At 38.1% G+C, this 22,352-nt stretch overlaps 1 protein-coding gene across 1 annotated transcript in view; it reads right to left on the bottom strand.

Moving 5' to 3' along the window:
• LOC127409995 (MAM domain-containing glycosylphosphatidylinositol anchor protein 2-like) overlaps window positions 1–21,350 on the bottom strand; it is a 248,363-nt gene extending 227,013 nt beyond the window's left edge. Inside the window, exon 1 of the mRNA XM_051644966.1 lies at window positions 21,278–21,350. Coding sequence (XP_051500926.1) covers window positions 21,278–21,350 — 73 coding nt within the window. The remainder of the gene's footprint in view (window positions 1–21,277) is intronic.
• Between the last annotated feature and the right edge of the window lie 1,002 nt (window positions 21,351–22,352).

The raw sequence follows: 22,352 nt of genomic DNA, 5'->3' as shown, positions 1-22,352 counted from the left end.
TCAAATCCTCATCTTATCTCAGTTTGCGCTCAATTAAAGCAGCGAGTTCGTTTCACATGCAACGGTAAATGTGCTGCCACTAGCCGTGGTATTTGATGTATGCAGCCCTCTGTGTTGTGAGGAAATCACTTGCATATGCAACCAAATTTCACGCTATGCAATAAAAATGTCTGTTATTATCCACTGGTTATTAAACAAATATTCAGATTTCACTTGCCAGTGATTGAGTTGTGTAGTGTTGAAGAAGAACTTTAGCACCGGGATCCTTTTACTGAATGTTGTGTCTCATGAGCACACATTCTGAAGGAAACTGACCTTATTTGGCTGCAGTGCGTCCTGAGGTGACGTGGATCGCGGTGTCTCCATCGCTTTAGTTGAGCTGTGATATATGGCATATGTCACGGCCCTCTCAGCCATATCGTTTGGGTGCATGAAGTATGTGGTGTGTGGGTTGTTTTCTTTCTCTCTCTCAATATTGACTGCTCTCAGGTGCACAGTGGACAGTGGAGTTGATTGCTGATGGGGCGCACCGGTGCACAGAGTGTGCCAGCCAATATAAGGCAAGCGATCCATGGTTGAGGTGTGTGATGGGAGATGGACGTGTGGGAGCTATTGCCATCTTGCTCACGGACACTCAGGCATGTGTGGACACTTTCCCAGGGTTCCCCGTGGAGGGAGCGGAGGATTCGTGGTTTTCGTTATTGTATACTCTGGAGTTTGTTGCCTTTTACGTACTGAGCTGTTAATAAATCTGCATGTTTCTTATTACTCTCGTCTCCCCGCACCTTTTTGTTACGTTCTCCTTGTAAGGTCACCCTTACACGTAACAGCATATTTATATTTACATTGCATTTAATGACGTCAACTCTGATTTTGCCTAAATTGTTTCTCAACATTCTCTGTTTTACAGCATGGCTGCAGCCCAGTGTAACACACCTTTTGGATGTCTGTTTGAAGGTTAAAAGTGTTGCAAAACTCAAGAGCTTGTAGATTTGAATTTGAGAACTTGTACGATAAATATTTGTACACGTAAGTAAATACACATTATGCTAATTAAGTTTGCTTTGACTCGTTCTGTGTAATGTGTCTCCAAAGATGTTACCTACGCAATCCATTTTAATTTTATAATGTCTCTTTTAATATCTTTTGTTATTTATCAGCCAGTTGTTCATCAAAAATTAAAAAGAAACATTAATTCTGATCACACATTGCACAGATGAGGAAAAATGACCGTGCAACTTCTCTCTCATTAATTTGCACTGCGCATATTTGCTAACAGAACTGCCAGTTCTCTTAAAGAGACAGTAACACCCAGAACACCCAGTCAAACATCTTGCAACGGCCTAACAACCACATTACAACACCCTAGCAGCCACCCAACACACCCCAGCAAACATTTAGCAACAGCCTGATAACCACAATACAATGCCCTGGCAACCCACTCAGAACACCCCAGCAAACACCTAGTAACGGCATAACAACCACATCACAACACCCTAGCAGCCACCCAACACACCCCAGCAAACATTTAGCAACAGCCTGATAACCACAATACAATGCCCTGGCAACCCACTCAGAACACCCCAGTAACCACCCAGAAAACCCCAGAAAATACCTAGGAACAGCATAAAAACCATATCACAACTCCCTAGCAGCTACCCAACACACCCCAGCAAACATCTGGCAACAGCCTGACAACCAAATTACAATGTTCTGGCAACCCACTCAGAACACCCTAGCAACCACCTAGCAATGCCCTAGTAACCACCTAAAAACACCTTAACAACCGCATAGCAACCACCCAGAACACCCTTAGTAACCCACTCAGAACACCCTAGCAACCACCCAGAACACCCCAGCAAACACCTAGTAACAGCCTAACAACCACATCACAACGCCCCTAGCAGCAACCCAACACACCCCAGCAAATATCTACAGTAGCAACATCCTAACAACCATCCAGAACATCTTAGATAATGTGTTGCAATTCACTAGTAACAGAGATTATTTAGCTCAACCAAGGAGCTCTGAGCGGTCAACGAAGCCAATCACCTTTTAGATACAGACATCGCCTGTCAATCAACTTTAGAACGCGGAAATTTGTGTCTTTTTAGTGTAATATGAGGTAAAGAATCATAATTTATGATACCAGTATTGTCAGATTTTATTGCTGATTTGAAATATGTTCTTTGATCGTAATCTTGACCAACCATTTAGGAGATTTTGGTCTTTCTTCATTCAAGTATATATGAGCTGCACTGGAATGACTGGAAATAACCTCCTGAGAGCATTCCAAAGATGACTGACAGTGGACTGACTTGCTAGAAAGACACCCAGAACAGCATAGCAACCACTTAGCAAAGCCCTAGTAACCACCCACAACATCTTAGCAACCGCATAGCAACCACCCAAAACACCTTAATTTTTTGAAAGTGAATTTCAAATTTCAGTTAGTAGAATGTGGTTGTCCCTGCAGTAAATAACTGAACTCTATATACTCTATATGAACTCTTATAACCCAGCAGTTATGGACGTTTGTCCAGCGTGTTTACATAACAAAAAACAGAGCAGATGCATGCAAAAGATGCACGTATCTGTGAGTGAGAGCATGTGAGCGAAACAAGTTCAGAAGGCCTGTATATATTTTCAGAAAGTACAAACCCGAATCCAAAGTCCAACTTAAAAAACTGACCCGAACCCGGCAGCTTCTAACTTGAACCACTCTGAGAGTGCCGACAACAGCGTATTCGAACTTTCCTACTGGGGCGGTGCCCATCGATTTCAGGGGCCCCACCCAATTGAGTGGTTTGTGTGGTGGTTAAAACTGCTACTGTTGATATCTTGCCAAACACTGTATTCTAGAGAGGACACATTGAAATTTGACGCTAACATTTGACGCCGGTGTTTACTGTTCATTGAGAACAACATTCATGCGTGTACGAGACCAAATGCAGCTGGAAAAGAAAGAAGAGTGGATCTTAGCAGCGTTTCCCTCGGTGAGACGTCAACACAGGAACGAGCGAGTAGAAGGCAGCCAAGATGACATCGACAGACGTGCAGATCTTTAAAGGCACACTGCTGGGAGAACACTCGCCAGGAGAGACCATGTCAGCTGCTTCAGCTAACGTCCATTGCCCGTGAACGGTAGGAAATTTGGTCTGAGGGCAAACTGTCGCTTGCGCTCTAATCTCACGCTGACAGAAACGACTTCACTGCTGCAACCACTTTATTTCCCAGACAAGCTGAACATCTCCGCCGCTGTCTCTTGCGTTCTCTATGACTGTCAATCTCACAGACTCTCTGAATGGAACAGAGAATTTGTAGCATAATGTCCACATTTCCACAGAAAAATTATCTCCACTCATCCCCATTTTTTTTAAACCAATGAACATGGTTACAGGATGGAAGTCTATGGGGCATGTGTACAAAAGAGTTTAAAACAGAAATGTGCAGCTTGTATTGTTAAAGCATTTATATTAATTTGTCTGTAAATATGCAGTTTTACTAAAAGATCATATTCAAAACCATTACCATCTTCAAAAAGATACAAAAACGTAATTATTTTCATTAATTCCGGTTCCGTTAATGGTTCTCGAATGAGCATTCTTCCACCGATATGGACATGACACCAAACTAAAATACACTCACAGTCTTGCTTCTTATCATTCAGCAGCATTGCAACAACACTATAAAATCAGCAGGGCATCACAGTGCAACCAGTGTAGTCTGATTCCTAAATGAATGACTCTTAAGAGCCGGATCTTTTGAATCTACACAAAACATTCAGTGCGACCAGTGTAGTCTGATTCCTAAATGAATGACTCTTAAGAGCCGGTTCTTTTGAATCTACACAAAACATTCAGTGCGACCGGTGTAGTCTGATTCCCGAACAAATGACTCTTAAGAGCCGGTTCTTTTGAATCTACAGCATAAAACATTCAGTGCGACCAGTGTGGTCTGATTCCCGAACAAATGACTCTTAAGAGCCGGTTCTTTTGAATCTACACAAAACATTCAGTGTGACCAGTGTAGTCTGATTCCCGAACAAATGAATCTTAAGAGCCGGATCTTTTTAATCTACAGCATAAAACATTCAGTGTGACCAGTGTGGTCTGATTCCCGAACAAATGACTCTTAAGAGCTGGATCTTTTGAATCTACAACACAAAACATACAATGCGACCAGTGTAGTCTGATTCCTGAACTAATGACTCTTAAGAGCCAGTTCTTTTGAATCTACACAAAACATTCAGTGCGACCAGTGTAGTCTGATTCCTAAACGAATGACTCTTAAGAGCCAGTTCTTTTGAATCTACAAAAAACATTCAGTGCAACCAGTGTAGTCTGATTCCCGAACAAATGACTCTTAAGAGCCGGATCTTTTGAATCTACAGCATAAAACATTCAGTGTGACCAGTGTGGTCTGATTCCCGAACAAATGACTCTTAAGAGCCGGATCTTTTGAATCTACAGCACAAAACATACAATGCGACCAGTGTAGTCTGATTCCTGAACTAATGACTCTTAAGAGCCAGTACTTTTGAATCTACAAAAAACATTCAGTGCAACCAGTGTAGTCTGATTCCTGAACAAATGACTCTTAAGAGCCGGATCTTTTGAATCTACAGCATAAAACATTCAGTGTGACCAGTGTGGTCTGATTCCCGAACAAATGACTCTTAAGAGCCGGATCTTTTGAATCTACAGCACAAAACATACAATGCGACCAGTGTAGTCTGATTCCTGAACTAATGACTCTTAAGAGCCAGTACTTTTGAATCTACAAAAAACATTCAGTGCAACCAGTGTAGTCTGATTCCCGAACAAATGACTCTTAAGAGCCGGTTCTTTTGAAACTACACAAAACATTCAGTGCGATCAGTGTAGTCTGATTCCCGAACAAATGACTCTTAAGAGCCGGTTCTTTTGAATCTACAGCATAAAACATTCAGTGTGACCAGTGTGGTCTGATTCCCGAACAAATGACTCTTAAGAGCCAGATCTTTTGAATCTACAGCACAAAACATACAATGCGACCAGTGTAGTCTGATTCCCGAACAAATGACTCTTAAGAGCCGGATCTTTTGAATCTACAGCACAAACCATACAATGCGACCAGTGTAGTCTGATTCCCGAACAAATGACTCTTAAGAGCCGGTTCTTTTGAATCTACACAAAACATTCAGTGCGATCAGTGTAGTCTGATTCCCGAACAAATGACTCTTAAGAGCCGGTTCTTTTGAATCTACACAAAACATTCAGTGCGATCAGTGTAGTCTGATTCCCGAACAAATGACTCTTAAGAGCCGGTTCTTTTGAATCTACACAAAACATTCAGTGCGACTGGTGTAGTCTGATTCTTGAACAAATGACTCTTAAGAATCGGCTCTTTTGAATCTACAGCACAATACAAACAGTCTACCTCACGGACAAATGACTCTATCAGTCAGTTCTTTTTATTGAATGAAAAACCTACTAAACTGCAAATGATTCATTTTGTCCTGTCCGAATCGAAATAAACCAAGAACTGTAATTTCTGGATGGTTGTGAATATGACATTTCTAAATAAATAAATAAACAAAAACATAATTAGTTAAAAGGTCTGTGTAAACACCCTTTGCAAGAATATGTTTTAATTAAAATATTAAATGATCTGATTATTTAGCAACAGACTGCTGAGGGCTGTAAAGACAATAAGAATGGGATTTCTTATTTCAAAATAATTACCATTAAAAGTACTAAAAGAATCATTAATGGAACCATCAAGGAACTGGAATCTTTAAATTCCTTACGATTCCCATGCTGTAAATCGTCCTTTTGAGGTGGAACTACTTTTCTAGGCGCATGAACTTCTAATCATTCCTCACTGCACAATTCCTGTGTTTGGATTTCTCTCTGTGTAAAAAGTCATTACTGTGGTCATGACAAGAGTGGAAATATTGCAGAGTCAAGATAAGTAACTCGTAGAAAAAATACTATTTCTATGTTATTCTCTCAGATAAATAATACCTCTCTCTTAAGAGTTTCCGTGCGGCGCTCTGAACAAGTCTGAGAGGAACTTCTGTCAATCAATCTGTCTGGAGAACGTCACACTGGATTCACTCCTCTTCAAACACTTTCATCTCACTGCAACAAACCGCTCACAAAACATGCAAATGTGTCTTGTGACAGTGCAAACATACACAGCGAGGGACGTCACTGACAGACTAATATCAAAGCATAAATAGACGGTGATATTTTAAACTGCATCTTAACATGTGCATCAGCAGCTTGTCATGAATATTCAACATACACAGCAAAAGACCAGCAGTTTACTGTTGCAGCATTCACGATCGGAAAAAGTCGTCACCAAAAGAGTCGGAAAAAGTTGTGTTGACAACCCAATTTTTGTTTTCACAGAAAGATTCAAAATTGAAGCAGAACTTGAGTGAATGAATGAACAGAGTGAATGAAAGATGAATAAATGGATGAAAAATGTGGCTTTAACATGGTCGATGTTATCTAAAGTGGCTGATTTAATCCAGATATACAGTATAAAGTATTATTTCATTACAGAAAAGCTGTGAAAATTAAATAAAGACCATATTTACATTTATCGTGCAAATATTATTATTTTGAAAAATGGCAACTATTTTGGTATTATTAATTTGAAGTGTCAGTTTTTGAAGTTAATCAAACCTGACCATGGTGTTACAAAAAGAAGACACAGAATAAACATTTTTCTATTTTATTTTGCAAACATGTATGTGTTCTGTATTGTGAATGTGTGTGTGTGTGTGTGTGTGTGTTCTGTATTGTGAATGTGTGTTTGTGTGTGTGTTCTGTATTGTGAGTGTGTGTGTGTGTGTGTGTGTGTATGTGTGTTCTGTATTGTGAGTGTGTGTGTGTGTGTGTGTTCTGTATTGTGAATGTGTGTGTGTGTGTTCTATATTGTGAGTGTATGTGTGTGTTTGTGTTCTGTATTGTGAGTGTGTGTGTGTGTGTGTTCTGTATTGTGAATGTGTGTGTGTGTGTTCTATATTGTGAGTGCATGTGTGTGTTTGTGTTCTGTATTGTGAGTGTGTGTGTGTGTGTGTGTGTGTTCTGTATTGTGAGTGTGTGTGTGTGTGTGTGTGTTCTGTATTGTGAGTGTGTGTGTGTGTGTGTTCTGTATTGTGAGTGTGTGTGTGTGTGTGTGTTCTGTATTGTGAGTGTGTGTGTGTGTGTTCTGTATTGTGAATGTGTGTTTGTGTGTGTGTTCTGTATTGTGAGTGTGTGTGTGTGTGTTCTGTATTGTGAATGTGCGTTTGTGTGTGTGTTCTGTATTGTGAGTGTGTGTGTGTGTTCTGTATTGTGAGTGTGTGTGTGTGTGTTCTGTATTGTGAGTGTGTGTGTGTGTGTTCTGTATTGTGAGCATGTTATCGTCTCACCACTTCATTTTTGAGTGTGTGTGTTTAGCATTGGGACTGATTTATTGTTTTTTTTGACAAATGTAAAAAAGCTCTGTGTTATAGTCTTACTAGCTCATTTTTGTGTAAGTGTGTGTGTGTGTGTGAGTGGGTGTGTATGTTTTGCACTGAGGATGTTTTAGAGTCTCACCCTGTAATTTTCCATTTTTTAAAAAAAAATTTTTATGCATTGTGGCTGATTTACTGATTGTATCTGACAGATTTAAAAAAATTGCTCTTTTTGGTCTATTCCATTCATTTTAAATGGTCGGTCAATTCTGACCACGAATACCAAAGGTGTCACTTTTATTCTTTTTTTTTTTTTTTTTTTTTTACTTAGACTTATCGAATCATTATTTTATTTTATTTTGTATGTTCAGATGACAAATGGACGAAAAGTCACCAAGTCTTGTACTGCTCAGATAAAACAACATTTTTTATTAAATGAGGAAAATTAATTTCGGTCAAAAGGAATGTAACAGTCATAAGAGGGTTAAGGTCCTAACCCTAACTGTTAACTACATCTAAAATCAGATGACCCCTAAATTCTCATTGGTTCATGGTTCATAGGAACCAAAAGAAAAATTTACAAATGTGATAAAATATTTATTGGTTGAAACAACGTACGTTACATTTTCCAATGTTTTGTTGTTTCAAGAATCGGTTTTGTGCTTAATAAGTGTTTACTTTTTAAATTTAGCAGAAAAGACTATAATAGACTGTTTAATGCAGGTGTAGATATTGTTTTAGTGGTTGTGATTAGGGAACCCAAAGTTTATATGAGACCTTCACCACTGGTTTAATGGCAGGTTACACTGTGACAACTTGCCCCATGTAGTGTGCCCACTATAGGAGCATGTTGTCATAAAAGGTCAACGTGTGTTCAATGAACTGTATCTTTTTTCCAGGGCAAGAACAATGAAAATGTTCAATCCTCAGTATGTCAGCGTGTAATTTCACTGGTTTGTTTACATTGAAATCTCGCATCTCTTTTGGAAGTGTCTCAGATCTCCATCACACACATCCACATCGCTCACTCACATGTTTGCTAATAGAATTTGTTCTGTTCCCATGACAAATGTACATGTGACTGCATGACACGTCAGTCTGCAGATGAAGAAACATGCTCAAACACCCCCGTAGATTTCAGCTTCCTGTTTGCCCTACTTACTGTCGGGTGAAACACAATATATACGGAATAAACCAGCGCTGCTGTGTGTTGCTGCATGACTCACGAGCAGGAAGAGGAGGATGCTGTGCTTACGGCCTCATGCCGTCTGAGTCGTGTGTTTTAACACATTTAGACTACTGAAGACATCAGTGTCAACACGTTCACCATGGCCCTGCTCCTGTTGTGTCAACGCTTCTTAAACCTCACGGATAAATAGCCCCGTTGAACCGCCAGCAAGACGGAATGGTGATTTGGCGGCCAGGTCGCAATCACTTCACATTTGTTTCAACGATTGACTCTCTGGTACACGAGAGGAACGCAGACAGGGAAGTTGTGGATATGGGGAAAGAATGGCGGATGTTGTCGCCATGACAACAGACATCACTTCACACAGGACCAGCACTTGGAACGGATGTGTGGGCTACAATGACACACACAAAGATTAGCATGAGACCGACAGAAGTCTGACACCAAACGCTCTCTCACTGTCTCATGATGTGGGCGGGATGTTTAGCAATGATAGACCTTAATATCCTCTACATCATGTCAGTTCAGTGGGTGAAGACAACATGTGGTTATTACAAGCATTTCCATGCAAAAAAATGGCCATGGTAGCCTCTACATCATCAACATGATGAATACTTTGCTGTATGTACTAGATGTTTCCTGGTCAAAGTTTCTGTGCTCTTCTGGAAGTAGAAGACCTTGAAATATGGGTTAGGTATGGGTATGCTGTGAAATCTAAAGTAAAAGTATCAATAATTTTTCTATTGTTACTGATATTTTAAAATGAGTATTTGCTGAATTGAAGCAGCTTGTGCTTGCCTAAAATTGCATACAACATTTTGTAGAAAAATCACATTGAAATCCGTGTATCAAATATGATAATATCAATAATCGTTACATTCCATTCATGCCCAACACAACTGATATTTATTTGCATTTTGTCATTATAAAGATTCGTATTGTTTTACACTACAAGCTATTATGATGCCATCTTACTTTAACCTAAGTAGAACTCACGGCTATGTTTAATAGTGAAAGTAAGAGCATTTCCACATGCACAATGAGATGAGAACATACAGGATTGGGACTAAACAGCTGTGTAGACACAAGAAAGCCACTTGTTAGTGAGGCTAATTGGAAAAAACTACTTCAATTTGCTAGGGAGCATAAAGATTGGACTGTGGAGTGATGGAGAAAGGTCATGTGGTCTGATGAGTCCAGATTTACCCTATTCCAAAGTGATGGGCGCGTCATGCATAGTGCCCACTGTACGAGCCTCTGGAGGCAGTGTTATGATCTAGGGTTGCTTCAATTGGTCAGGTCGAGGCTCTGCAACATTATGCAGCAATAAAATGAAGTCAGCTGATTATCTGAATGTACTGAATGACCAGGTTATCCCATTGTAAAAAGGTTCTATCTTCATGGGCAATGGAGGAGTCAGGAGACAGCGAACAGTCAAGGTCAGTCTTTATTTTTATGTTCACAGTTACGGCTTATAGCCAACTCAAAATCAGGGCTTTTTGTTTTGCCGGTCTTTCTCTCGGCTCGTCCCTGGTCCTCTCTCCCTGCTCTGACGCTCTGGCATGCCTTTTCAGGTCTCCCTCCACCATCACTATAATTAGAGACAGGTGTTAGAGTAATCATAACCCAGGTGACTTGCCTTGCCGCTCTCGCTCTCCCTCTCCCGCAGACCGACACATGACCACGCCCCCCATGCCACACCCATCAATGGATTTTTTCATCCCTGATGGTACGGGCATATTCCAGGACGACAATGCCAAGATTCATCGGGCTCAAATTGTGAACGAGTGGTTCAGGGAGCGTGAGGAATCATTTTCACACATGAACTGGCCCCCACAGAGTCCTGACCTTAACCTCATTGAAAGTCTTTGGGATGTGCTGGAGAAGACTTTATGGAGCGGTTCAACTGTCCCGTCATCAATACAAGATCTCAGACAAAAATGTATGCAACTCTGGACAGAAATAAATGTTGTGACGTTGCATATATATATATATTATTCATACTTTATGTGCTGAATTGTAATGTCTTACATATTTATAGAGCAAAGAGAGGAAGTTGTCATGGACAAACTCTCAAACATTTAGTATCTCTGAAAAACCCAGAGAGTCCTCTGATAATACCCCAAGATTTACCACTGTACCATGTACGGGCAACATATTCAGATATACAGTGCATCCGGAAAGTATTCACAGCGCTTCACTTTTTCCACATTTTGTTATGTTACAGCCTTATTCCAAAATTGATTAAATTCATTATTTTCCTCAATTCTACAAACAAAACCCCATAATGACAACGTGAAAGTAGTTTGTTTGAAATCTTTGCAAATTTATTAAAAGTTAAAAATGAAAAAAAAAAAAAAAAAAAAAAAAAAATCACATGTGCATAAGTATTCACAGCCTTTGCTCAGTAATTTGTTGAAGCACCTTTGGCACCAATTACAGCCTCAAGTCTTTTGGAGTATGATGCTACAAGCTTGGCACACCTATTTTTGGGCAGTTTCTCCCATTCTTCTTTGCAGGACCTCTCAAGCTCCATCAGGTTGGATGGGGAGCGTCGGTGCACAGCCATTTTCAGATCTCTCCAGAGATGTTCAATCGGGTTCAAGTCTGGGCTCTGGCTGGGCCACTCAAGGACATTCACAGAGTTGTCCCGGAGCCACTCCTTTGTTATCTTGGCTGTGTGCTTAGGGTCATTGTCCTGTTGGAAGATGAACCTTCGCCCCAGTCTGAGGTCCAGAGCGCTCTGGAGCAGGTTTTCATCAAGGATGTCTCTGTACATTGCTGCATTCATCTTTCCCTCGATCCTGACTAGTCTCCCAGTTCCTGCCGCTGAAAAACATCCCCACAGCATGATGCTGCCACCACCATGCTTCACTGTAGGGATGGTATTGGCCAGGTGATGAGCGGTGCCTGGTTTCCTCCAGACATGACGCTTGCCATTCAGGCCAAAGAGTTCAATCTTTGTTTCTCATGGTCTGAGAGTCCTTCAGGTGCCTTTTGGCAAACTCCAGGCGGGCTGTCATGTGCCTTTTACTGAGGAGTGGCTTCCGTCTGGCCACTCTACCATACAGGCCTGATTGGTGGAGTGCTGCAGAGATGGTTGTTCTTCTGGAAGGTTCTCCTCTCTCCACAGAGAAATGCTGGAGCTCTGTCAGAGTGACCATCGGGTTCTTGGTCACCTCCCTGACTAAGACCCTTCTCCCCCGATTGCTCAGTTTGGCCAGGCGGCCAGCTCTAGGAAGAGTCCTGGTGGTTCCAAACTTCTTCCATTTATGGATGATGGAGGCCACTGTGCTCATTGGGACCTTCAATGCTGCAGAAATGTTTCTGTACCCTTCCTCAGATCTGTGCCTCGATACAATCCTGTCTCGGAGGTCTACAGACAATTCCTTGGACTTCATGGTTTGGTTTGTGCTCTGACATGCACTGTTAACTGTGGGACCTTATATAGACAGGTGTGTGTCTTTCCAAATCATGTCCAATCAACTGAATTTACCACAGGTGGACTCCAATCAAGTTGTAGAAACATCTCAAGGATGATCAGTGGAAACAGGATGCACCTGAGCTCAATTTTGAGTGTCATGGCAAAGGCTGTGAATACTTATGTACATGTGATTTTTTTCGTTTTTTATTTTTAATAAATTTGCAAAGATTTCAAACAAACTTCTTTCACTTTGTCATTATGGGGTATTGTTTGTAGAATTTTGAGGAAAATAATGAATTTAATCCATTTTGGAATAAGGCTGTAACATAACAAAATGTGGAAAAAGTGAAGCGCTGTGAATACTTTCCGGATGCACTGTATATTAAATTTCTGAGTTCAAAGTCATTTTGAAAAAAAAAAAAAAAGTGTCTGGGGCTTAAAAAAATGTCATAGTGGTGTTGCTGTCCGGAGACAGGAAAGAAAGAAAAAAAGAAGGAAAAAAAAATCTGAAATGCTTGAAAATAATAGTTCATTAAAACATAAGCAGGGATCAGTTTTGCTTTAAAATATTATTAATATTGAAAAAAAAATAATAATTAAGTCAGGTGGTGTGACCAACATGTAGATTGCCATTTGTTGAAAAAAAAAAAAAAAAAAATCTTTAAATATTTTGTAATTTTTCTAAAAAGGTACATTCTGTTCATGTCAAATGGAGTAACCTCTATATTTGACCCCAAAATTCATGATATTTGTAAAATAGTATTCTTAAAAGATTTCTCATTGATTTTTATCATCTCGGGCAACCTTATTTGTCAATGACCCTTTTGTCAAATCTCGAGTGCTCAATCTTTAGCGTGCTGCAGTGAACGTGTTGTCAGGGTCGCATATTCACAGCCTGCATGCAAAAAAGAAACTGATCCATCAATAAAAACGTGAGGTATCATTCTGTTTTTAAGCATTTTTCTGAGACTCCGAGGAACACCGTAGTCTGATACGTTCCTCTAATAGATGATTCAGATTAGTGCTCGATGGATATTCACTATTATGCTAATAAAATCAAAGCCATTTTTAATTACATAGCAGGAAATAAGGAAATGCATATTCTGTGGTGATGTGGCAAAAAGGGTGTTGTTGCACAGTGATTTGTCTTGTGATGTTTATTTATAATAACATAAATATATCATTTTATCAAACAGGATATTGCCTCAATATTGTAGTAGTAATAACTATCATTCTTTCCCTCAGATTTGTTTCAAAGCAGATCAGTATATCAAAGTATATCATTTGCATCTGATCATTTCAATTTAGTAAACAAAAGTGATCCCAAAGCAGCCTCCAGTAAACATAACCTGTGCCAGCTTCAGATTACCAGTCCTGTGTTATTCCAGCAAGTCATTTGCTTGTGCCAGTGGACATGCATCAAACAGGCACTGCAGTTTCTCTCTTACTCTCATTACAGTAGGAAACGCAAGGATCCTGATCCAAGAGAATTGATAAAGAGCTCTGGAGAAGCAACAAAGAGCGCTTTAGTTGCACTGGTGAAATGCATTTGCATAGCTTAGAAGGGCCGCATCTGAAGCTCGCTGTGAAAAGATCCCCGAGACTTCACTAGCATCCAGCGCAGCGAATAAAGTGGAATAGCAAAGAGCAAAGTCTTGTTTTTATCATGCTGCTTTTAAGAACTGAGGAATGACATGAAACAATATTATGCAAGGTGCATGTCGCATGGTTCTCGCGCTTTCTGGGAGTACGGTTCTCCTATCTTCATTGTGCATCCAAGATGAAAAAACCTTCAACCTCTACAAAGAGATAAATGTGATCAATCAAGCCAAAAATGAAAATTCTGTCATTATTTGCTCATCATGTCGTTTTAAACCATTACGGCCTTTTTTTGTTACATAGGAAACAAATTCATATTTATAAGAATCTTCATGCAGCTCTTTTCCAAACAATATTTCATGATGAAATTAATTCTGTAAAGCTCCAAAAAGGACCACAAAATACTATAAAAGTACTGTAAAAGTAGTTAATACATCTCACGTGCTATATCCCATGTCTTCAGAAACCACATGATAGCTTTGTGTGACAAACAGACCCAAATTTAAGCTCCAAAATTTAATTTGCGATCACATCCAGTTTAAAAACAAATGCCTTAAAAAAGCCTCTGGAGAGAGATATTTGAAAGCAATGGCAGAGGAGAAGGTTTTCAGTGAATCACAACTTAAATTTGTGTCTATTCCTCACATGAAGCTAATGACTTCATATAGATTACTTTTAAGAAGTTTTATGGTGTTTTTGGGTCCTTTTTGGAGCGTGACCATCGTGGTCACTATGAAGTACTGTTGTATGAAAAAGAGTTCATCTTTAAAATCTTTTATTTTGTGTTTACAGAAAACACAACAGGCTTGAAACGACATGAAGGTGAGTAAAAAATGACAGAATTTTCATATTTAGGTGAAATTAATGTCCACTGGTCAAACTGATTCGCACATATCCATATTTACCCCAAACATTTTTTTTTTTAACTGAATAATTTTTCTTAAGCATCCTTAACCCTCCTATGGTATTCTGTCATTTTTTACCTAAATAATTTGTCCTTGTTTATTAAAAATGGTTTCCTTTATCTGGGCAGTACAAGACTTAGTGACTTTTCCTAAATTTGCCATCAGAAAAAAAAAAAAAAAAAAAATATTTAAATAAATATATGTATATATATATATATATATATATATATATATATATATATATATATATTGGGCTTGATTCGATAAGTCTATATGGTCATATAAAAAAAAAAAAAAAAACGACACCTTTGGTATTTGTGGTCAAAATTGACCGACCATTGAAAATGAATGGGAAAGACCAAAAATCAGAGCATTTTTTTTTTTATCTGTCAAATACAATAAATAAATCAGCCACAACGCAGAAAAAAAAAAAAAAACCTAGAAAAATTACAGGATGAAACTCTAAAACATCTTCAGTGCAAAACATACACACCCACTCACACACAAACACACTTACACACACACACACAAACACACTTACACACACACACAAACACACTTACACACACACTCACACACAAACACACTTACACACAAACACACACACACACACACACAAACACACTTACACACACACACACACACAAACACACTTACACACACACACCCACAAACACAAACATACTTACACACAAACACACTTACACACACACAAACACACTTACACACACACACAAACACACTTACACACACACACAAACACACTTACACACAAACACACACACTCACACACAAACACACTTACACACCAACACACACACACACACACACAAACACACACACAAACACACTCACACACAAACACACTTACACACACACACACACACACTTACACACAAACACACACACACAAACACACTTACACACACACACACAAACACACTTACACACACAAACTTACACACACACACACACACAAACACACACACACACACACACACAAACACACTTGCACACACACACACACACACTTACACACAAACACACACACACACAAACACACAAACACACTTACACACACACACACACACAAACACACTTACACACACACACACACACAAACACACTTACACACACACACACAAACACACTCACACACAAACACACTTACACACACACACACACACACACACCAACACACTTACACACACACACACTTACACACACGCACACACAAACACACTTACACACACACACACAAACACACTTACACACACACACACACAAACACACTTACACACACACACACAAACACACTTACACACAAACACACACACACACACACAAACACACTTACACACACACAAACACACTTACACACACACACACAAACACACTCACACACAAACACACTTACACACACACACACAAACACACTTACACACACACACACACAAACACACTTACACACACACACACAAACACACTCACACACACACACACAAACACACTTACACACACACACACAAACACACTTACACACACACACACAAACACACTTACACACACACACACAAACACACTTACACACACACACACAAACACACTCACACACAAACACACTTACACACACACACACACGCACACACAAACACACACACACACAAACACACTCACACACAAACACACTTACACACACACACACAAACACACTTACACACACACACACACACTTACACACACGCACACACAAACACACTTACACACACATACACACACAAACACACTTACACACACACACACACACACTTACACACACACACACACACACACAAACACACTTACACACAAACACACTTACACACTCACACACACACAAACACACACACACAAACACACTTACACACAAACACACTTACACACAAACACACACACAAACACACTTACACACAAACACACACACACACAAACGCACTTACACACACACACAAACACACTTACACACACAAACACACAAACACACTTACACACACAAACACACAAACACACTTACACACACAAAAATGAACTGGTGAGACTATAACACAGATCTTTGTTTTTAACATTTAATAAATAAATTCATTTTCTTGACATTATGATGCATTTACTTTGAGTTATTACATTTGTTTGTTTGAAATACATTATTGGTATAAAAATGTTTATTCTGTGTCTTCTCTTTGTAACACCATGGTCAGGTTTGACTGCAAACATAATGACATTAACTGTAAAAACTGACACTTCAAATCAATTTAAAATGCTAAACTTTGACAAATAATAGTTTGATAATGTTTAAATATATATCAAATACATATCTTGTGATAAAATATAAAATTAGTTTACAATAAGTCATCAGACTACACAGTATGTGTCTACAGACATCTACTGGCTGTTACTGGCATGACATGATGTTCAAGTCATGTTATTTATATTTTGTTCACCAGATGATCAGCAATCTGCCCCCAATTTATGACACACTCTCATATTTTCTTCATGTTCCAACTTATAGAAGTGTAGGTTCTGAATTTAGTTTTTCTTTTCAAAAATTAGCTTATTTGTATATGCAAATAAATGGTAAAATTTAGAAATGTACATGAAATTAAGATCAACATAGCATAAAATCCCCAAATAAATGCATAATTTTATTGTTCTTACTCAGGGAAGAAGAAATGGTATCATTATCATCATCCAAAAAAAAAAAAAAAAAACACCTGATCCTTTCTGTCAAAAATGGCCTCAAATACCAAAGTGAGGTGCCCTTTTTCAAAACGATATGAGGGTTAAAAGAGAAAAAATTACTTTTATTTTTAGAGAAACCCAAAGTTTAGTTGGATTTATGCTTAAAACAATAAAAAAATATTTGCCAATGGGATAACAAAAATAAACTTGTTTTCCCTTTGAATTGAGCTTTTATTGTTAACCCATTGGCAATTATTATTATTATTATTATTATTAGCAAAAACGTTACAAAATGTTGCTAGATTTCTCTAAAAACAAGACTGATTATCTAATGTCATTTTGCTTCTCAAGTAAATTAATTTAGCTTTGAGAATGATTTAGATATTTTTACTGAAAAAGCAAGACACAAATGATTTTTTTGCAGTGTACTACCTTATACTCATGTCAGAATGAATGTGTTTACAAGACGAGTGCACATGAATATGTTTACATGATTTATGAGACAACAGGCTGACACTACAAAACTAAATTCCCCATAATTCTCGGTGGCAGCATAAAAATGACATAATACACAGATAAAGCATCAATAAAACACATCTGTGCGAGCACTAAAAAGCTTCCTGTATTTGTCAGCAGGTGAAAGAGAGAGAACTATGTACAGTTATTGCCCAACCCGTCTGTTTTATTATGATCAAAATCACTTGAACGAGCAACACAAACTCGTCAGTAAAGGAAGTTTAGTTGGACAGAAATAAACACACCAACAAGTGTTCTGAATCTGCAATGATGAAATTGAGGTCAAACTAATGTTGTCATAAACTAACAGATACTGACAACTCGCCTGTGTCATAAAATCACAGTATGCTACCAAAAAGGGTAGAAAAGTTGAAGAAAAAGAAAATACTTTCTTAATCAGTATTTTTGTGTTTTACAGTAAACATTTCTCAACAACCTCAAAACAAGATGAATTTACAAACTACAAATCTTGTTCTAAGCAGAAATCTCACTCCATTTAAGTTAAATGTATGTCGTTGTTTTTTTGTTGTTGTTTTTTTAATTGCCAATTGGATAAGAAAAATAACCTTAATAACATTTCAATTCCATTCTCTATAAAACAAGTCTTAAAACATCTTAAACTCTATGGACACGCCAGCGGGTCCAAAGGGGGGCGCTGTATCATGAAAAATGTTTATGCTTAAAAAGTCCCCGTATAAATTAGTTAGGCATATGATGTATCATTTGAAAGCTTAGAATCTGAACTTTTTAGAGATAACCATCATTTCTGCATTTATGTTACTTAAAATAACAAAATAATGCCACAAATTATTCGCGTTAAAAATTAGCGCCCCCTAGAGGTAATGTGGTAGATAAACCTATATATCAATAAAAGTCCTTCACATAGAACATGAATGGACAAGTCATATATCAAATGAAAGCTCTCACTCTCAGGAATGTGACTGTATAGTTTATTTATGTGCACTAATACCACAGTTCAAAAGATTTTCAAAAGAATCACAAAGTGAAATATGATTTCTGTAAGTCATCAAATACAAATGTCTCTTTTATGCTCCAATAACTGCTGCTGTAAGCCCCAAATAGCCAAAAACTTTATATCTGCTTTTACCTTAGGAAGTTCTCTAAACAATGAGCCATTGTTTACTTGTCTGTGAGCTTGCTTATGTGAATTATCCAGTGTTATATCTTAGATGTCCAGAACAAAATATGCCTCCCAGAAGGAAAAGCATGCAAAACAAATCATCAGACAAATATGTTTTCGACTATTGATGATAAAATGACACATTTATATCATCGCAAAGGGGAGGATCTCAGCTTTCTAATGACACCTAGATTGAGCTTGTAGTCCACTCAGAGGCCGAGATATTCAATGAAACAATGAGGGTGGTGCTTGAACTGAAAATTAGACTGAATGTCTATGGACGAGCACATCTGTGAGGGCTAAAATGCGTTAGAGCGCCACCTACATTTCAGATCTGTATATTGTGATGGAATGTGATAGAGGAAAACAAATGTTTTTTTTTCGAGTGCTTGCTGCCACCTAGTGGAATAAAATGAGACTTTTTAAAGTGAGAAAGAGTGAACAGAACCAGAATTACATGCTTACAAATTTAGGACAACAAAATGTTTCTGTTAATAAAAATTATGGCACAAATGCTGTTGATTGAACCTAGAATATTCCTTAAATATCTTATCCTATTACGTATCTTGTAAAGATTTTTATATATAAGATTTTTCAAATATATTTGAAATATATTTTTGCTGTGTGGAGCTCAAGCTAACATGAAATGCAGTACAATCTCTATAATTATTACTTATGAGAAACCACACTGCAGATATGAGCTCTGCTCCATCTTTGAGCATTTTTATCTCATTGGCATTCAACAGCAGCATCATATACTGACAGATCCATTCCACCAATCACACTGAAGTCATTGATTTTCAAATGCATTCTTTTGGTTGAGTAAAACGCAGCTCCGCTGAAACTCTATTATCCTGTTACCCCCTCAGAGACAAACACACGCTCTCCTGAACGCCCCTCGAATGTGAACTGACTTCAAACACACATCTAGTTGATATTACCTCCATCATCTCTGAGCGTGAGCCACCAGTCAAACGCCCCTCAGTCACAGCAACCCATAAACAATGCTTAGATATTCTCCCTAATGACATTTGCACATCATGACTCATGCAATCATGATCAGCTCTGGTTAATCCACACTAAAAGAATGCCACTAGTTGCATTTAGCATGCGATGTGAATTCAGGGGAGGGAAGACAGTGAGCAAGTGCTACTACACATGCATGGGGATTTTACAATGGTTGCATTCACATTTACTGACAATTTTTTTAAGCTCAATCGACAGCATTTGTGTAACTGCCTCACTGTAACCTTCATTTTTTGCTTTTTTTGAAGAAAAGGAGGGACAAGTCGAAATACATTTTTGTGGTAATCAACATTATGCCACAAATGCTGTTAATTGACCTTAACTTGTATTCAACCAGGAATATTCCTTAAATGCCATCTCCTATTACATATTTTGTACAGATTTTTATATATAATAATAATAATAATAATAATAATAATATATATATATATATATTAATATTATATATATATAAAATGCAGTAAAAATTAAATAAAAACAGACATTTCCATTTTTTGAATTAAAACTATTACATTTTTTATTTTATTTTATTTTAATTTTTTTTACTTAACATTTTGAATAAATTGCATTAAATTATAATCAAAGTAATGATAATAACTGAAAACCTCAATGGGAGATCTGTACAGGCTAGAATGAAGACTAACCCCAAACCCTAACCCTATTCCTTTAAAAACATAAATAAATAAATTCATTTTAATTAGAAAGATGCAACAAGTTAAATAAAAATAAAGATTATTATTTTTTTTTTTTTGCATTTTTAGAATTGAAATAATGCTATTTATTTTTAAATAGCTTTACAATTTAAATGAACTGTTGCATTTGCAATGGGATTAAAAAATATTCCTGACTATTTGTATTGATTCCTTTACTTTAGAAACCTGTGGATTGGGTCTTTGGAAGTTTGAATTGTATTATGCACTTCAAATAGTTTGTGTATAATGAATACAGACTAACCCAAACCCAAACCCTATTGCTACAAAAAATAAATAAATAAATAAATAAATAAATCTTTAAAAAAAATGCAACAATTTCCATTTTGCATTTTTAGAATGATCTTTTTTTTATTTTATTTTTAGCAAGGATAAATTTGGAATTAATTGCTTTAAATTATTATCGAAATAATGAGAATATGTGATCGTTTTTGCCTCGAATAAAATGTCACATGCATTTGTAATGGCATTTAGACGTCTAATATTCCTGACTATTTAGCCTATATAAATTCCTTCGCATTGAACGCCTGTGGAATGATGTGTGAAATGGCACCTGTTCACATGAACACATGGAATATGAATGTGTTTGAGTTGTCAGACAGTCTGTGATCACTTACCATACACTCCCTGACACGCGATGCCCTCCAACAGGAGCACCAGAATGCCTAAAACGCGAATAATCCCATCCATTCTTACGTGCCTTTCAACATATCCAGATTAAAACGCCGGAGTCACTTCCAAATATGTGGAAAACAGATGCGCACAGATCTCACCAGACCGTATTAAAAAGTGCAATGTGATGAGCATTTAAGCATCCTTTGACGGACAGAAGAATGAACAGGTTCCCACATGCGATCTGGTTCGTTCACTGATTCGGTAGAAGAGTCGAACACATTTACTCGCACAAATTACGCATAATGAATGTTAATCGCGCGATCCACGAACATTCCAGCTGTCAGCGCTTCAGACGCGCTTTAAATTAGTGATTGCACGGATCCGTGTTCCTCTCTAACCGGTTCTGTTCACGGATGGTCGTGCGCCCGCAGCATCAGGACCAGCGGCTTACCGAACTGCGCGGGCACGAGGAACGCGCATGCATCTCTCTCTCTCTCTCTCTCTCTCTCTCTCTCTCTCTCTCTCTCTCTCTCTCTCTCTCTCTCTCGCTCTCTCTCTCTCTATATATATATATAGTAAAAGCTGTTCAGTGAAAATTCTGTCATCATTTACTCACCCTCATGCAATCCCAGATGCTTATGACTTTCTTTCTTCTGCTGAACACAAATTCAGATTTTTAGAAGAATATTTCAGTTCTGTATGTCCATACAATGCAAGTGAATCGTGACCAGAACTTTGAAGCTCTAAAAATCACATAAATGCAGCATAAAACAATCCATACAACTCCAGTGCTTTAATCCATGTCTTCTGAAGCGACATGATAGGTGTGAGTGAGAACAGATAAATATTTAAGTCCTTTTTTACTATAACCTTGTACGACCCTGCGTCCACATGTGTGGACGTTGTATTTAGGCTTCACTACATGCAACGCATTATTTAAGTAAATAAAAACCCACTGAATACTGTTCACAAGACTCTAGACTTCTACCACACCGAGTCACGTGACACAACAACATGACGTTGATTTCCGTGAAGCGCTCCTACAGATGCAGCGCCAACAAAAGTGCCTCTGGTAAG

Source organism: Myxocyprinus asiaticus, chromosome 19 (genome assembly GCF_019703515.2).
Source record: "Myxocyprinus asiaticus isolate MX2 ecotype Aquarium Trade chromosome 19, UBuf_Myxa_2, whole genome shotgun sequence".
In the NCBI taxonomy this organism is placed as follows: Eukaryota; Metazoa; Chordata; class Actinopteri; order Cypriniformes; family Catostomidae; genus Myxocyprinus; species Myxocyprinus asiaticus.
The sequence above is the reverse complement of the archived record's forward strand: the minus strand, read 5'-3'. Positions and strand labels throughout refer to the sequence as shown.